General features: G+C 36.9%; 1 protein-coding gene across 7 annotated transcripts in view; it reads right to left on the minus strand.

The window, feature by feature from the left end:
* CTNND2 (catenin delta 2) overlaps positions 1-20235 on the minus strand; it is a 530492-nt gene that overhangs the window by 311551 nt on the left and 198706 nt on the right. For all 7 annotated transcript variants that reach the window (XM_030485322.1, XM_030485314.1, XM_030485286.1 and 4 more), the window contains exon 3: positions 340-374. In XM_030485322.1, coding sequence (XP_030341182.1) covers positions 340-374 — 35 coding nt within the window. The remainder of the gene's footprint in view (positions 1-339; positions 375-20235) is intronic.

Here is a 20235-nt window from a genome sequence, read left to right on the forward strand (position 1 = left end):
TATGCCATCCTTTGAAAGCCTGGCCTTGGATTAATGAAAAGCAAAATGAGAAGGTTCATGTCAGATCTTAAAAAAAGTTAGAGACATGTTTAGCAATGCCCCTCACAGAACTCTACGTTTTGAGAGTGTTCTCAAAGAGAACTCGGTGTTCTTTTTGTCAACCCTAACACCTTTTGCCAAACTCCACCAGTTTTTAAGTAGGGTTTTCACCCACTAGCAATGAAAAAAATCCCAACAAATTGCATAAAAAAATGTTGTTTTCCCCTCTATCTTCTTCAGGAAATATGATCATTCTGGGAGAGGATATATGTAGCACATATATGTAGATAAGTATATTACCTTGTGTTTGCCAGTGAAACTGCTCTTCCGTTGAACTGAAAAGAGGGGGGAAAAAAGTGTTAATTTTTTTATGAAATGATTCAGTAATGTGCCATCAATATTCATCTGTAAATCTACTCCGAAGGAACTGATTTAAGGATAAATGAACTGACTTAAGGATAAATAATAAAACATCAAGGATTGTTTTACATATTTTTAAGTGAATGACTTGCACAGCATTCATTCAGCACGAGGGAAGCATCTTCACTTCGTAATTAAGTAATTCCAAACATACATATAGAAACTGCCCTCTTAGTCTTGATATATAAATTATACTTTTTCAAAGCAAAAACGTTAACATTTTGCAACTTTTTTTGATCCTCTTATTTGTCTGATTTTCCATTTTTATAGAGAAAGTTATAAACTGCTTTCTTAAGTGAACATTACATGTGTTTTCTAAAAGAAATTACAAGTATGGTTCTTGGTTCTACTGATCATTATGTGCATTTTTATATTATTCAAATGTGCAGCTAAGTTAATTCAATTGGCCTACACAAGAGAGTAAATTTAGATGTGTCTGTGCTTCTATGTACAAGCACTTAAGCAATGGAAGGTCTGAATTTTAAAATAATGAACATACACTCTAGAGGATGGGTTAGGTAGGGTTTTTTTTTCCTATAAAATGAGCTCTATATTCAAATAAATGATAAAATGAATGATCTATTCAATTAGGCAATGAGTACACTTTCCTCCAAGGCATGATCTGTTTATGCTTCAATACAGGTCTTTCCCACATGCCAAGAATACAAAAAGGATTGAAGTTACTCAGTAATAATCATTCTTTTGATAACAGTAAACTGATTTATTACAGTCATAATAAAAACATTTTTCTGTACGTTTTTACAAGATATTTATACAGGAGAACAAAATGATCTGTTGTTTCATCAGTTTAAAAAAACAAAGACAGAAATTATTTCAACTTTTCAAACAGTAAATTTATTTCTCTCTGATGTTGAGAATAAATGTTCTTTTTAATGAGCAAAAGGATTTTAAATCTTGAATTATTTTCCCTTTTCCCAAGACATGCTGGATCTCTTATGAATATGTGAGTATAGCTCCTAGTATCTATGCTCCGAACAAGAATAATGTAAATGAAATTCTCTCTTCATATTATTCTCTCTTTACAGGAGGAGAACTTGGGTTGATCATTTATCAGGTTTGATAGCGTTAAAAAAAAGTAAACTTGCCTAATTTACATGTAAATAGTTTTAAGGGGACAACTTTTAATTTCTAGCTGGCATCTGAAGTGTTAACCTGACAAATTCAAGTCTGTACATAACCATCAATTTTTCAAATATCTACCATCTGTGGTTTATTATATTGACTCACTGTGGTGAGATTTCATAGATGAAGAAGCTAGCCTTTGAATGAGACACTCAATGACAATGCTTGCATTCAAGTCCACTGAAGTTAATAATATGGAAGAAAACCATAGCCAGTGTCATCTGGCAAATAATAATGGTAAAGTGCTGAACTGGAAGAAATTAATATAAATTACCTCTTCAAATGGAGCCCTAGTGGGTGGTGACTAGGGACAGTGGCTCTTTTTGGAAAGTTACTTTTTCCAATTTGAAACTCCTTTTGCCTGATTTTCAGAATCACTGAACAACTGCAGCTTCTGCTGACACAGTGGGACTTGAGAGCAGTCTTTCTTTCTGGAATTTGTATAATCTATAATAAGCAATGTATTACTTCACACTACATGGTCCCTCTTCCAGTAACCAGATTTCTATGTGATAGATACCACCTCAAAAGACAGAAAAAAAGTAATATCTCATGTGGCATTCTTGCTGCCAGAATGACGTACTGAACGTTGCTGGCAAGAACACGCTGATGTAAAAGACTGTGCCACCTGATCCAAATCAGTGAGAAAAGAAAATCAATTCTGTGCACAGAGTGAATTATCATTTCCAGGAATTCCAGCTTAGCCCTTTTAAGCAGTAAGTTTGTATAAAATGTAGAAGTTCATTATTAACTAGTGGCTTATTAGTGATCCCTGATATAACTAGTCCGGCTTCCACAGAAATATTTTAATTAAAAATTTTAAATAAAATTTTAATCATTTATTAAGAAATCTTAAATAGGAAGATCTTGACATTTTGATCATATTTTGACTTTTCCAGTTTTAGTCTGGCTTCTCCTCACAACTACTGTAATAGCCTATTAATAAATACTATGATTTTTATAGTCAAGGTAACAGATTCACCATCAATTTTTTTTTCCTAATGCAACTTTCTTATTCAACATACGGAATATGGAACAGGCTGCCTAGGGAAGTGGTGGAGTCACCGTCCCCGCAGGTATTTAAAAGACATATAGATGTGGTGCTTAGGGATATGGTTTAGTGGTGGATTTGGAAGTGCTGGGTTAACAGTTCAACTTGATGATCTTAAGGGTCTTTTCCAACCTAAATGATTATATGATTCTGTATTAAAAGTGTATTTGCTCCTACAAGGATATCAATATATTCTGGTATGAAGAGAGTGCTATTTCCCTAGTTAAATTCATGCTCTTTAACTTTTGAACAGTCCAATATAGTTGCACATGACAATTGCCATTTCTTGGTTACAAACCGATGCCCTAGTTTTGCAGACAAACAAGTAAAGGGTTTCTCTAGAAAAATCTTATTAGAATTTGACAGTTTAAACTTAGATAACCTGCTTTCTTCTGCTTCTTTTTTAATCTTCTTTTTTTTTTATGAGCTTTTCCTGGTTTTGGCCTGAAAATGATTCCTGACTGAAGCAACCTGACATGTCTGTGCAGTGAGCCTTTAGGCTGTCACACAACTTGTGCCAAATTTGCTCGAGTGAATAAAAAGTACTTTTTGTGTTTTTCTTTTAGGTGTTTTCCAGCTTCACAAGAGAGCAGTACAATTGACTGTATACTCACATCAAATACATGAAAAGACAAAAACCAAAAAATAGAATCGTAGAATCAACTAGGTTGGAAAAGACCTTCAAGATCATCAGGTCCAGCCTTTACGCTAGGACTGCCAACCACCACTAAACCATATCACTAAAGGCCTCATCTACACAGTTTTTGAACACTTCTAGGGGTGGTGATTCCATCACTTTCCTGGGCAGCCTGTTCCAATGCCTGAGCACCCCTTCAGTGAAGAGATCTTTCCTAATATCCCATCTAAACCTACCCTGGCGCAGCTTGAGGCCGTCACCTCTTGTCTTATCACTTGTTACCTGGGAGAAGAGATCGACCCCCACCTCTCTACAACCTCCTTTTGGGCAGTTGTAGAGAGCGATAAGGTTTCCCCTGAGCCTTCTCTTCTCCAGACTAAACAACCTCTGGTCCCTCAGCCATTCCTCAACCAACTTGTGCTCCAGACCCTTCACCAGCTTTGTTGCCCTTCTCTGGACCCACTCCAGCAGCTCAGTGTCTCTCTTGTAGTGAGGGGCTCAGAACTGAGCACACGATTCGAGGTGCAGCCTCACCAGTGCCGAGTACAGGGGGATGATCACTGCCCTGGCCCTGCTGGCCACACTATTGCTGATACAGGTCAGGATGCTGTTGGCCTTCTTGGCTGCCTGGGCACAAGCTGGCTCATGTTCAGCAGCCGTCAATCAGCACCCCCAGGTCCTTTTCTGCCAAGCAGCTTTCCAGCCACTCTTCCCCAAGCCTGTAGTGTTGCATGGGGTTGCTGTGAACCAAGTGCAGGACCCGGCACTTTGCCTTGTTGAACCTTGTACCGTTGGCCACAACATCGATCCAGCCTGTCCAGATCCCTCTGCAGAGCCTTCCTATCCTTCAGCAGATCAACACTCCCAGCCGACTTGGGCACATTTACGAATTTACTGAGGGTGCAAACACCCAATGATTAGCTTTCAAAGCATGTGCTGGGGAGCAGCAAGGGCACCTTGGACTCAGGTGAAACTCCTAGAAGTTAGGGGGTGTGCCCATGGCCCTGGCAGCAGAGACAATGGTGGGGCAAAGGCAACTTACATCTGACTCCTAGCCCAGTGCAAATATCGTGCACACTACCTGGTCACAGCGGCACTTGCAGAATTGCTTGGGCTTAGACATTACATGGCCTAATGTGAGACCTGACTCCCTTCGGATTAATGCCTCTTGATAGCTTCTGAAAGCATCCTGTGCAAGAAGGAGGTTCACCACACTGTACGCACTTATAGTACAGATATTTACTATGCGGCCTGTGGAAATGCATTTTTCTTAGCCTGTGCACCAATGTACATGAGTGCAAATGCATACTGGGGCTATATGCTTTGGCTATTCAAGTCCCATGTCTTACTGCTGCTTGGCAAGAACATCATAGCAAAGAAACTCAGCTCTTGATAGGAATGCATGTAGAATTATCAAGAAATGTTTGTGCGTCTCTTCTTTGTGTGAAGTCATTCAGTCTAACAGTTGTCACTCATTTTTGGAGAAAAGTGCTATAGTTATCTGCTACACAAAAATACTTCTTCTTATGTTTTCCTAGAACAATTAATGAAATTACATCTAACACTACTATAGAACAGCTATGAAAGGATCTTTACAAGGAGTTGTATCAGCACACGATCTTTTCAATTATTTCTGCAATGGAGCCACCACAAACATCACTGTATTACAGTGATGAATTACAGCAGAACTGTTCTCACTGACTTCTAGATTGTTACTCTGGTTGTAGAAGGTGGAAGGAAAAAGATTCAGAAGTATTTCACAAAAAGCAAAGAGGCTGAGAAACTAATATTGCATCGAAAGCAAAGGAGAAGCAGATTTTAAATCAGTGGTACACCTCAGGTTATCTGCCAAAACAGTAAACAGTCTTTAGTATTAACCTATCTGGGAAAAAAAAAAACAACCAAAAATCCTAAGGATAAATTTTACACTAAATAATCCCATGAAAAACATATGAACTGCTCAATAAATACAGAGAAGACCACCACCAACTGCAGGGTTTTTTTGTTGCCTCAATTTAAAATTTAAATGTCTATAGATGTGACACAGTAATGTCTCTCAAATATTTAATCACACTCTGTTAGTCAGCTGTGGTATCAAATTGGCTACGGATCAACAAGTCCTTTTGATGCTCCAACAAACCTAATGCAATCCCTTATAATGATCCTGGATAATGTAATCAAACAAAATAAATCAACAAATCAAATAAATACCTCCACAAATCCACATATATTTACCAATGGATGCTCTTTGTACCCTGTGAATTTCAAACTGACTTTTAAATTATTACGAAGTTGTCCTTAGCTGTAGATGCCAGAAAACCATTCAGGTAGTTAATTCCCACCTGTATTAGAAAGGCCTTGCTACAAGTTCCTTACAGGGAAAGAGAATTATCTTTTTTTTTTTCTCACACAAGTTATTGTTGTTCTCTAAGTTTTACAAAATCAATAGCAGAACTTTGTGGCTGTACTACGAATTTTTTGTGTGTCTTACAGTGATGCAGGGAAATACTCACAGCCAAGTTTTCCAAAAGGTCTCAAAATAATGCTTTCCTCGCATTTAATACTTGCAGAGTTAGCAGACACAAGTTTCCCTTTAAAAGCAACTTTTTAACTGCTCCAGTTCTATTTATATCCAATTTTTCTATACTGATTGTGCTTAATAATAACTGTTCTATTTCTTCTTATTTAAATGTGGTTTAAAGTTCAGTGTGCTACACTGCTAAGAGTGCTATTTAAGTACAGAGCAGCACAGAAAGCCAGCAGCAGTTTTGCATTCCACACAGCGTGCTGCTTAGGTGCTTGCAAAGAGAGCAGCAAAGGCTGCTATTTAATGGAGAGAGCATAATACAGTCTGTTTCCTCTGTAGTTTTTGACCATCACTCCTGAAATGGCCAACATGAGTATCTCAATCATAGTAATTTTTACTGAATTCATTTCACACACACCAATGCCCCACAGACATTTACTGAACTTTTGATTGAACTTAGCCACCTAGAAACAAAACATGTGCTACTTAGCCTGCAATATCAGTTTCCTTTAGTTTCAGTTTGGCAGATAGCTATTGGTGTGACAGTGAAGACAGAATTCTTTGACAGTGGAAACCTATGAAGCCCTACTGTTCCAAGGAAAAGAATTTGCAGGGCAACACATGCAAATACTTGTTATATTTTATTTAACCTTAAACTTGGAAGCAATGACAGTACTAGGGAAAAAAGTATTATGTGACTGGACTATTCCCACGTTTCCCTTGGTGTTCGTTTCTGGCCCTTGTGTATCCCAGACAGGATACTGGGCTAGCTAGACCCTAAGTCTGAATCAGTACTGCCATACTTTTATTCTTATTTAGAGAAGCTAAAATCAAATAAAATTACTTAATTTTGAAATTTTCCTTAATTAATTAAGAAAAAGGATGATGGTTTACAAGGATGATGGCTGGATTTCTGCTAAGGTAGTACTGCTAGTTTCTTCAGTTTTGCTGCAAAACTATCTTCATTTGAGAAAGGAGCTCACTTCCAAAACTGAAGGAAGAATAATCATAGAATAATTCAGGTTGGAATGACCTCTGGGTGTCATTTGGTCCAGTCCCTAGTCAAAGCTGGGCTAACTTCAAAGTTCTGTCCTGGACATAATGTCGTAGCAAGGCATGAGGGAGACTCCTTCAGTATTCTGCTGTTCAAAACTTGTTCAGTTAATTCTCATTTTTTGAGAGAGAAAATAAAAGCTGATAAAAGATGTAACAAGACTAAATGACCAAAGAAGAAGAAATAACCAGAGGAAGCATACAGGTGGGACAAGAACAAACAGGTTCAAACTGGTCATTGAATTTTTTGATGGAAATTTTAAAAAAGTACTAAAACATCATGGAAGCAGCCATCCCCATCCAATTAGAGAGCAGGTGGCAAAACCATACTGCTCTTAGAAGGCTGATTGATAAATTTATCAGAAAGAGCTGATGTTAGTTTCAGCTTCAAGGAACTCCACTATATCCCAGGATGGTCTCTCCAGTTCTGTAATTGATATTATCTTCATCTGTGCTGCTGCCAACTTGGTGATTGTTACATAAAGGAGTATAAACACAACTGCATAAATTAACACCTCGTACCACCAGAAACACTGAGCAATGGAGAAACTCAGTTGTTCTAGAAGCAGGCAGTACAAAAATCATGTATGCAAGAAATGAGGAGTCTTAAATATACATTTCAGTGGATGAATGTAAAGACAGCAAAGAACTACTTTCTAATCGAAAATGTTGGATGAATGTAAAGGTAATTTGGCCTGTTAGGTGTGTGATAAGCATACAGATCAAGCCCTGAAAAATTGCTAATGATTTATGATTTTAACTATGGGAGTGAAAATTCTTATTTGTAAACTGTCTGTTTGTACACAGAGTTGGCAAATTATCCAAGTAACTAAAATGGCACATGGTAATAACAGCTATTTAGCTATATGGATAACCTTTAATCACACATTCATTACTGAAAATTACTAAAATTATATTAATGCAAGCTGACAAAAAATAAATGTAACCTTCAGACAGATTTGGAGCTTTGCTTAAGCACACAGTCTTTTTATTCTGGCTATTTCCACCACTGAGGCTCAGAGGGGAAAATGAGAATCAGTTCCCTAAGAAAATAATATTTGTTCCATTATTCATTGCCTACCACTGACTAAAGAAATGCAACACAAGGAGACACTATGCATAAAAAACCAGGCTTGTAAGTCAGACATTTGGTAAAGACAGATGTAAGAAATACATTATAATTCTATTTTTAAAAATAGTAGGTAGACATTAAAGAGAATATTCCTAAGGAGTAAAAGGATATCTTTGTAGAAGCTTGAAGAAAATGATCTTCCAGATATCATACTAGTAATACTGAGGACAATAATATTTTGAGTCATCTTTATTCTTAGAAGAATATTACAATATAAAATGTTTTGAAAGTTACTCAAAACAGTACTTTGAAATTTTGTTAACAAAAGGATGAAACCACCTTTATACTTAAACATACTCTACATCCGCAACATGAAGTTTCACAAGATAGCTAAAAATTGAATCTTTTCATCTTGGTGTATGTACATAATTTACCCATTTCAATACTGAGTTAAAACTTTGCAAGAGAACCGATGTGTAGTTTACGTCTGCGAGCCAGGTAAACCATGAAGGGCTGCAATAGTAGTAAGACTTAGACTGAAAAGCAGATCAAATCAAAAGGCAAGTGCTTAGCTATCTTTGAAGTTCTACTCATGACTTCTTTCTTCCATTTTGCTTTTCCATAACCTTTCTATTGCTCACTGCCTGCATATCCAAACAAGTACTAAATTCCTGTGTGCACCTATTATCATTGGGGAGACCAAAGTGGAGAGAATATTGGAATGGTAGTGAAAGCTACTTGTTACTTTATTATAAAATTTTCCAATTAAAATCAGCTCTAATATACTAAATGAGTGACTTTACAAATATTACATGTTCTCATGATTCATTAAAAAAAATATAGTGGGCTTAGATATACACCTGTATCACTTGTAAAAGTTTAAGAGAAAGATAGTCTATCAGTTACGGTAGCACTGAGGTTGTACCTCTGAACCTCTGAATAGAAGAATTCAAATGCTTAGATGGCTTGCTTGATAAAACCAAATTCTACCTGTGCAGTCCTCAAAGCATTTCAAATTAGAAAAGCTGTAGCATTTTGAAGTGTTAAGATAGGGCACTGATCTTCATTCTACTCAAGGGACCATCTAGGACTTTCCGGAAAGTCTGTAGAATTACGCAGAAAAACGTTCAAGTGTATTAGGTTAAATAAAAGCACTAATTTTCTCTGCTGACTCTGCTGAAACAGCAGACAAGGGAAATGAAACACAGATCTCAAGTAACTAGCTGAGCTTTACATTGGCAGATACAATTTTTTACAAGCCCTTTGTTTTGGTGTAAAGGTTGCTGAACCATAGGAAAATTAAGTTCCTGGCCACCTACACAAATCCCGCTGTAGGATGCCTCAACATCACTTGTTCAAAACAATTCACTAAAATTCTTTCTTCCCCATGGCTAGCAGATCCAGAATCCAGTTGGTTTTCACTACAGCTCATGCCACTAACTAATACTTTTCTCTCCATGCCCATCCTAATCACATGTTCCATCATCAGAAATAGTACATAAACATAAAAGTTACCAGCTTTGCATTTATTTTAGTTTTCTTTTCTCTAATTACACTAACTTGAATTTTGAGGGGTTCTCAACTGAGTTATCCTATCACTCCACTAACTCTGCAACTTCTTTCCCTTTAAATATCTTAATCTAGCTTTAAAAGCTGATTGTAAAACTGAGAATTTTCTATTACTTGTTCAGAGCATCTTGGAAACAGTCCAATCGAAAAGCTAAATCTGTTTTCACTGGCAAAAGAGAGCTAATATGAAAAGAGAGGAGACTGATTTTATTCTATTTTTTTTTCCTCTCCCTGAATATGAATCACATAAAATCTGTTCTGGACTTGAGAAAATTAATTTCACACAGTACAGAAATGCTAAAGCTCATAGTTGAAAACAGTTAAGCAATGTGTTTTGTGGCCATTTTGAGGAAGAACAGTGTTTGCAAGTTAGCTGAAGGGCAGTCAGTGTCAAAAGCAGAGACAGACTTTTACTCCCAATCATCTAGTTCAATCCTAGAGTGCTGGTTGGGAGGTATTAATAGTCTTCAATTGTTAAAAACTGTACCCAGATCTTAATGCCTTTACATTTTAAAGAATATAATGAGTAAGGAAAAGTCTATAAAGAAAACATGAAAAGACTCACTGAATAAGAAACGCAGTGAAACAATTTCAACTTTTTTTTGTGTTTAACAATACAGTTCAACACAAAACTGAACAGGACAACTGTAGTTTCGACTACAATACAGAATAATTTTGTGATTAGGCTGGGACTGGGATAAAAGTGATCTATACAGAGCCAAAAATTACATCTGGCCTCTTTTCAATGAGAACGACGTTCTACTGAGGGATCATGGCAAGGAGAATTCAAAGAATTCTCTAGATCTACAGTACACTCTACATCCTGTGATGAACTATAGAATCTCCAGTCCAAAACTGAGAAAACTATGATAATCACAGATTTTATTAATCTATCAAACTGCGGATGGCACTTTCTAAACAGAAATTACAAAGTATTGTACCTACTTATAAAATGGAGAAAGAAACTAAACCAATCATGGCTCAAGCACAGGCTGAGTTCCAAAGTTAAAAATTTGCTAATAATTCAAATTGTAATGGTCAACAGGTAAATAAATAAATGCACTTGATTTTATTAAGACTTCATACAGCACATAAAATGGTAAATTCCTCTCAAAGAGTAAAAAAAAAAATAAATGTAGACCCAGTATATCTGGAATTCCATCAGGCATTTAACCCATTATCAGATGACATTGCCAAGTTAATAGCTTAAAAAATGAAGTGGGAAACAGTAAAGTATTTGAACAGTTGGTGTAAATAAGGCCAGACAAGAGACAACCAGTGGTGTTGAGTGAGAGGGAAATGACACAGAATTACTCAGTGTTGGGGGAATATAGTTTTCCACAGGACTGTGTAAGACAAATTCAGCCAGTTTGAAGATGTGAAAAGATCAGTACCTGAAACATATTAAAGCAGTCTTCTGATATCAGATAAGACTGGGTTTTTTGTTCCTTAGGTTAATTCCAGCCTCGTATTACCATGACTTCGATTTAACTTTTTCAGGAAACTAAGACTGAAAATTGTCTTCCTTCTCCTTGGACATAATGAAAAAAAGAGGAAATGTTTTTTGAACAGGAATTCTGAAAACACTTTGTGGCTATCTATAAAATAGAACTTATAATAGCAATACAACTTCTATTACTTATAAATAGGTCTTTAATGAACTACTGCAAAATGTACTGCCAATAATATGGATAGTCAAATGGACAGACATTGAGGAAACCAAGGTATACTAGAATTACCACTAATGCATAAAACAGTAAGTTAAAACATTATTGGGACCAGTATATTTATTAAATTTTATTCAACATGGAAACATTGTCTGTAACGGAAAGAGAAAAAAAGCATAGGACAGCAAAGAGTAGACACAAAGCTATATTAAAGCAGAGCTAATTGCTTCCATAAGCACCACAATATATGCACATTTCATCTGCACGTTGCAGAACATTTAAATCTTCCAAAATGGGAAATACAAGTTAGTTTTAAGAGCCTGAAACAAAATTTTGCTATTATAAACATTCAAATGATTCCCTAACATACTTATTTACAAAAGTCAACATTTTAATTATCATGATGTCAATGTCTTGTAGCTATTTATAAAGACTTGTATCTAAAACATACTATTAGACAAATTGCGTGTGAAGTGTAGATGATGCAGTATAGTGGATAAAAGTTTTCTGTCCTATTTTTCCTTAAGTCATTGTTTTCATCACTGACAGAATGAATTTTAAAACATGTTCTCCTGCAGCACTGTGAGCCTAAAACACCTTTAATGTTCCCATATTACAAGGAAAAACTGTCTCCTCAAGACTCACGTGCACGACAAAGTCTACTTTACAATAGCAAAAGCGAGTTCAAGAATTAGTCTGTAATTAAAAAGAGAAAAAAAACCAGCCTGCACAAAAATACAGCTACCGCTCCCTCTGTCACAGGATCCCTCTTGTGCCAGGTTCACACCAGGCAGAGGCAGAGCAAAGAGCTGGAGACCCTCACAAGAGGCGATCTCAGAATGACTACCAACACCCTCGCCTGCCATGTCCACAGGGCAAGCTGGCCCAGCACTGGGGGGAAGCCAGAAACACCCAAGCATGGGAACGAGCATATTATCACTACTAGGGGATAAGGATCAAGAAGGATTTCCCAGTAACTCTACGTGAGGAAAATTCTCCTACAACAGATTGTGTTTGTAAAAGTGGTGGCTTGACTGCCTAGGTCATGCCTGTCCACCCCAATCCAAAGCAATAGGGTCTTCTGACAAAACTACAATTTGTCTGCTAACTGCACCTGTACTACAAGTGCTGTCCTTCTGAAAACCTTTAACGTAAGTTGTTTGTTTTGTTGTTTGTTTTTTTTTATCTTTTTTGTTTCCTTTTTTTAGAGCCGTTATCTCCTCCTCCTCTCTTCTTCCTATTACAAAAAAGCATTAACAGAACCTATGACAAGACCAAGTACACTGGAATCCTAAATACTACTTATCCAGTGAGTAAACATATTTATCTCAAACAATTAATGATCTTTTCATTTCTTCCTATGCAATTCAGATTTTACTCATATCAGAATTAGCTGAAGAAGGTAGATTATTATGCAAGTAAGGTTGTCCATAAAATACGGCATTAAAAATGGTGATTTGTTAGTAATCTGATTCCAAATATATGAAGCAGATATGTTTTGAGCATGTCAATACTTACATTAGACGCATAAATTTAATTTCTGTAAACTCAGAGCCAATGCAGCTTGGGAAAAACATGTGGCTTGTTCTGGCTTGTACAGCGTGCTCAGTGTTACTGCTGGTGTCCTAACCAGGACACTGCATGTAAGAAGCCTGCCCGCATTTACAATCCAGTCTGAAGTTGCATTTTAGACACAAAAAAGTGAAGGAAAATGTAACCCCTATTTTTATTTCTAAATTGTGCAAATGTAACCTGGAATCACTGGGGCAGCAGAAGCAGCAGCCTACGATACCATCTTCTCATGGTTGAACTACATTTTTGGCAACACATGTGAAAGGAAAGGACTCTGTCAATTTCCTCTTCAGCAAAGGGCAACAAAACATACATGGCATCACCTGGAACTCGACAACAAGCCCACCCCCACTGCAATTCACTCTTTACAGCTCTGACACAAGGTATGCATGAGACACATAGGGCAACTTTTCTCACGGCTGCAAAAGAACAACCTGCCAAGAACAAATGGAGCATCATCTAAAGTGTATGGCTATCTGACAGAAGGTGGCCTTCTTCCCCTTTTTTCTTCAAGCCCTTTACAAGTTTATATTAAAGGAAAGAATAACCTAAGACTTATGTTAAAAAAAACCAACAAAACAACCAAACATAAAAATCATCCCTTGTCAGTCTATTACTTGCTTCAGGGCACTCCATAGTTATTGTGCATAGCAAAAGCAACATGATGGGTGCTGCTGACTGCACACTTATTCTGTAGTTTTCACTTTCTTCCACAGCCCTCAAGCTTTTTTGTCTACACAAACGAATTCATGACATCTGCCCTGTTATTTTATACCTGCCCTGAATTTACCCTTCTTTCTCTCCAGACTCTTGATTGCCCTGATCCTATTTTGCATCTTACCTGCCCCTGGCAGGAACCTTCCAGTTTCCTCCCATCTTCACTTACTGCATTGTACAATCATACATTATGCAAACATCTTTCAAATGAAAGATCTTTCTGCAGCACACGTGTTACCTGTCATCATCTAACCACCTCTGTTTAAGTGGTAAAAGTCACTACATATCAGAAGGAATTAATTATGATATGGCTTTATTGCATGGCCTTGCTGACAGCATTTTGTAGAGATGCATGGAAGTATGTGACTAATTTTGGTTTATACATATACCTACTACACAGAGAAGTAAGTTTTAATGAACAAAGGCACAACTACAGACAAGATCCATGAGAGCTATTTTGATGCTCTCATAATGATGTGCTTCTGGGGAGTATGAAGATCTAATAAGTCGCCATCGGGGAAACACAGAGGTCCCTCTTCTCCACCAGCAGCCCAGCAGAAAAAGTGCTATAGCTTCTCTGTGGCAGCATTTTGTCACAGCTCACACAAGAGAGCTGTGTCAGAGAACTACAAAGCGGGTTTCTCCATCAGCAAAGTGGAGCCATGAGCCAAGGGTGACCACAGCGCAGATACTGCACTACTGCAAATATTTTTCTGAGCCCATCACACTTAATTCAACATATTTCTGTTTCCTTCTGGTTCAATGCTCTTCACTGGAGTGCCAAATAGTGCCTTCCTTATCAGTATGAACGTCTTTCAACTTCTCAGTATTATGTATATATGTAAGATACAGTTTACGCACATCAGTAATTTCAAGATGTATTTCCTAAAATTTCTCTAAAGCAATGCACATAAAACCATTTAAACACAGAGAGCTACACACTTCAGGATCAAATATAGATGCTAGTAAATTTAAGAGAGGTTACATGTGTGAGGTAGAAGTGGCACATATTGAAAATCAGAAACACGTGCTAGAGATTATTTTCTTTTCAATGAGCCAGACCCAAAAGTAGTAAATTTGGTGCTCAAAATAAAGTCACAATGCAGCCTTCCATCTGAAAATCCTACATTTATATACATATTCATAACTAGTCTCACCTAAATTTCCAAGTCAAATATCCTTTATATGCAAAGTGCTGTTCTGGACCCCCCTGTGAGACTATAGAAAATGAAGAAGAGCTCTTCACTTGTTTGTGTGTAGCACATCTATCCCCTTAACATCTACCCCCTTTCTACATTAATGCAAGGGAAAGGCAGCTGTGTGAAAATACCACATGGATTAGTACCAGTGTGGAGATGAGCATTTTGGCCATCATAATTTAATTATGTAGATGGTAGCACATGGTGCAGGCTCAGCAAGTTTACAGATGATGGAAAATTATGGGAGGTATTTGAGAGACCAGAGGCTGGTGCTGCCATTCAGTGAGACCTCAACAGACTGAAGAAATGGGCTGACAGAAACCTCATGAAGTTCAACAAGGGGTGTGCATGTTCAGCACTTGTGGAGGAATAACCCCCTGCACCAGCACAGGCATGTGGGGTCTAACCAGCTAGAAACCAGCTTTGCAGAGAAGGTCCTGGGGGTCACGTTATCTAATAAATGGAACATAAGCTAGCAGTATGCCCTTGCAGTAGAAGGTGGCCAACAGCACCCTGGGTTGCATTAGGAAAATGACTGCTAGTAGACACAACCTTGAGCAACCTGCTCTAGTTAACCCTGCTTTAAGCTGGAAGGATGGAGCAGACGCCTCCAGAGGTGCCTTGCAACCTCAACCATTCTGAGGTGTACATCAGAATTCCAAAAAGATGGTGCATATTGGTATCTCTATGTGATTCTGGAAAGGAACAGAGAGAAAGTGATAACAGTTTTTTGATCACTTGATTACTCTAAAACAATGTTGACAAGTCCAGATAAATCCTGAAACAGAATTTAAGCCCAGGTGAAAAGCGCAAAACAAAACCAAATACAAATAAATTAACAAAACCCCTAAAAGATCTTGATCTTCAACCTTTACATGCCTCTTTGTGGCCATGTGCAACACAGAGAAAGTGTGACACTTTACACTGACTTCTTATCAGGCACAATTAAGACTTGAAAACTAAAAATTAGACATCAAGAATGTCCTTTTCACTGCTTCAGCTCTTCTCTGGAAGCACTGAAAGTAAAAGCTGAAGCGGAGTTGGAAGGCACTGGTGCCATAGCTAACCTTATCCTAACAGAGTGTCCCTGACAATAGCGGTCTTTGACTTTCAAGCCTGGTCCTGCTTCAGCTCTTGGTTCCCCAGCACGTGTCCCTCAGCACGCAGTGAAGCAGCGCGGTTCCCCATTACTCATTTGAGCAATCTGCAAAGTTTGCAAATTCCACCTGTCCTGTTTTTCCCTGGCTGAAGCTGAAGTGCTATTTGTCCCTGCCAACATATGTCTGTAGCTATACATCATAAGGAGTTAATGCACAAAACTGCACTCACCATTTGAATACAGAGATGTTACCGGCAGGCACGGCACTCTCTGACTACTTAACAACATATGGCTTCGTTCTGATCTAGTACTGAGGTTGCATACAAGGAAAAAAATGTCATGTAAGTTATCCTTATAAGCCTTTCTGAAATAAGACTCTAACTTTCCTATAAATACAATGGTGTATATTCTTTTAAAATAATATTAATATCATTAACAAAGTACTTTAATATTTGTTAATCACGTATTAATACATATATAGTTTTCTAACTATGGATTTTATTCATCTGTCAATAAGCTGCTCATATCTATATTTGTCTTATTTAAGTAAAGCAACATGTTAAAAAAAAACAAATTTTCTTATTTTCCATCTTAGCTACTATGTTTTTCCACAATAAAGTCCCATCTCTTCTGTCTGTTGCCTTGCTGTTTGCTATCACAATGAGAGACCTAATTAAAGAGACTTTGTATCATTAGTTTTCAAATTGAAAATATCTGGAAGACAACACAGACGCATTTTTCAGAAGACAGAAAGTGATGTTCACATTTGCAAAATAAAATTCTACCCAAAGCAAATCTTAAAAAAGAACCTGAATAGAACCACAATGTCCTGGAGCTCAGGTTCTTTTGAGTTTCAGAAATCCAAAGGGTGATTGCCCCATCATCTAACGGTCAGCTGGAAGAAAGCGAGATCTGATTTCAAACTAAGACCTCCTGAAAATAAGAAATGTTTGCAGCTCCCAAAAAGCCTTGCCAACATATATCAACTTAGCTGGATCATAAGCAAGCATCGGAAATACCATTTCTATTTTCAGAACATCATGCATCCAGGATGAAAGCTGGGTTCCTCCCACATCTAAATTGCTCAGTAAATCTTACATTTCAAGAACAGTCTTATGATAAATGTCAATTTTGTGCTAACTGCATTCTGCAAATATTTAAATTAAGGCATCTACAAAAAACAGATAATGAAGACTTTTTTTTTTTTTAAACTGAGGATGCACCTCGGCCAAGCAAGAAAAACATTTAAGCCATGAACTACAGGTTAACTTTCAGTCCAGACTGAGTTGGGAAATGATACTTCTGTTATCCTTGAGATGTGTCAAAAATAAAATATATCATATAAATGGAATGCTTGAACATGAAGCTATGTGATACTACAAAATAATTACAGTTGGAACTTGGGGAAAAATTAAGAGACAGATGGTCTCCACTTGCTACTCTGAAAAGTAATAATAATAAAAAAGGATGATGATTCTAATCCCCGCACAGCAAACTATTTTTAAATTCCAGATTTTTGTGATGTATTAAAAAATAATCGGTACAAATCAGATAAATACAGAAAACAAAAACCTTGTCAAAATTTTCTGCAAATGTTAAAATAATCATTATCTGACACTCGTACTATTTGAAATCTTCTCTTTCATGAAAAGCATGGCGCCAGCACTCTCTTCCCATCAGAGCAGCAGTTGCTACTAAATAGCATCTTTTCTACCTGAGTTATGTCAGGATAGAAAATAGAAGAGTTACAACTCCGAGACAAACTTACTTATCATTTTAAACAATCAAAATACTCCATTATTAGCTTCTAAATCTCAGAACTGAATAAATACCTGCCATGATTACTCCTTCCCTAGAAATAGCAGATTTTTTTATAGCTATTTTCTTCTACTGCACTCAGCAGGGCACAGGCAGATGATAGGATAAGGAACTCATCTTACTGTCTAAACTGGAATCCAAATTGGAAAGGCTGCCTCCTCAGCTAGCTGGTCTGTGGATTAGAATTGAGTGGGTAGTTTTAGTCCAATTTCTCCACAGACAAACATAATACTAATTAAAGAAAGATACCTTGTTTATCAGTCTTAGTTCAGCACCAAGTGGGCCTGAAGATGTTCTCTTTCTCTATTACAAGACATCCTAGAGTATATTCTTGAAAATAAGCAAGCCTACCAAATAGTACATGAATATTTAGAGCATTTTATTTTTTCCTATACTTAACATCCTCTTTATGAAGTCAATATATTTCTGTTGTTTCTGGATATCTGTGATGTATTAAGACAAATCAGAGGCAATTAAAGCAAATACTATATATGGAAATTTCCAGTTCTGTAGATGAATCAAATAACAAAGGCCAAAATCCGAGCAGTACATAGTAAATATTGCTGCTAGAAAGGCATCTTTCAGAAGTCAGGATGAAGCTACTGAAGATGCAAACACTGAGTTTCTCTCGCTTGCAAAATATTGTCAGATCATTATGACAGTGCACGCACAGCTGTACATAAATGTTTAGTAATGATGCTGGCAATATTGCCAGAAAAAAAACTAGTAAGGGTGGAATAGGAATAAGTGCCTCCAGAGTTGACAGAAAAAAAAAGCTTTTTCTGCAGAGATCTATTGATACTAAATATTACAATTGGTTATTGAATTTTTAATATATATTTTTAGAAATACTTGAAGGCATTTTACAGCACAATCATTACGAGGAAGCCAAAGAGAATTTTGGCTAAAAACTTCAAACTGCATAATCAGGTTGAGAATATATATATACATAGTTTAAAGGATTGTTTTGATTTTTTTTTTAATGAAAAAATTAGGGGAATTTTTTTTTGATAACATTACTCACTACCCAGTGTTTCTTAAGCTCCAACTGCAAAAATCCATCATGTATTACTTAGATGAAACTATTGCATTTTATTTGCTGCACAGAAGTCATGTCTCTTCTTGGGTGTCATTTCCTGGATTAAAAGATTAGGCTAAGAATTTTGTATTGGAATGAAACGATTCAACAGGTAACTTCAGACAGGGCGGGTGAACTCCCGTTATTGGCTAGAGAGAACAAACTCCTAAGAGAAGTAACGAGCCGTACTCTGTGGTGGATCAAAATTTTGAAGGGAAGAAGCCAAGCTCTGCCAGCGTTTGCAAGTGTTTCCTTAAAGCTAAGGAATGCTGAGATGCATTAACACCGTATGTCTCATTCACAAAAGTCAGAAAATTTGCATTTAAAAGACACTACACTCTGTTTTACACAGGCAAAAGGCCATTTGTTGAAGAGGTAGCAGGGAGCACATACTGAAATATGATAATACGACGTTGTTCGGATGAAAAGCCTGGTTTCTCCTTCTCATATCTCTGAATATTTTATATTTTTAAGTTCCTTACTGTGACTACCATATAACTTAATCAGGCTAATCACCACTGAGTATCGCAAAGTGCTGTGATGCTGTACTGTTCTTTCCTTATGAGCGCATTCACCAGGAAAAGTAAAAGTGATTACATGTAGAGTTCCCACCAATGCAAACTATATATGTGCACAATTACTTTAATTTTCATATTGTAGTTTTGCTAAAGCTGTAACGTTGACACAGATAATGCTTGCAGTTCCTTAAGCATTTTGGACAATTTCACATAAACAAAAACAATAGTACCTCATCCCATTAAATTGGCAAAATTGTGATGATATTTTTTCAATGATAGATGAAAAAAATTCATTGAAAAGGAAAACAAAAAGGTCTTGGCTTTATTATAAATGACCATAACAACTGTTCTTCTCAATGTCAAATTCAATATAACTTACCAGACTTGGCAAAAATATGTAAATCTTTGTATTTACTGTTTGGCGGGATCATGCCCCCTATCAGCAGCCTTTCAGAGAAGTCCCTGTACCCTTTCATCTCTAGATTTTACACTGTGTGGTAATCCAAGCCATGTGGCTCCTACTTAAATCTCCTTAACTGAACTCCTGAACAGGGCTGTCAAGTAAGGGGAGCCTGCCTAGATCTGTGACCTCTTCACAACCGATCCTCAAGTGTAACTCAGTCAACCAGTCAATAATAAATATTATAGGTTGTAGGAACTGTGTCCCTTTGTCAAGCATGGTATAGAAAGTACCATCTCCTAATAGTTCAACTGGTGTTAAAAAAAAGAATAAATGGGGGAAGCTGGCCTCCTTTACCCTCAGAACAGGATACTGTCACTTTGAACATTATGCACTCACTCCTGCAGGCATATTACACGCTACAGAAACAGGTCCGTCCAAACAAAAAAGCAATCTTAACACTGCTCTGAATTGAATGTGAAAATCTAATTTATTCTACAGTTCAAACTATTTAATAGTTTGAATAATGAAAAAGAGAAGATTTGATTTTTTAATGGAAACAGGAAAATTTAATACAAGAAACCCTTCGTTCAATTCACAGGTTAATTTATTCCAGGATCTTTTAAAAAGAATGGTGAATTATTTACAATGAATAG

The sequence above is a fragment of the Strigops habroptila genome, chromosome 1 (genome assembly GCF_004027225.2).
Source record: "Strigops habroptila isolate Jane chromosome 1, bStrHab1.2.pri, whole genome shotgun sequence".
Classification (NCBI taxonomy): domain Eukaryota; kingdom Metazoa; phylum Chordata; class Aves; order Psittaciformes; family Psittacidae; genus Strigops; species Strigops habroptila.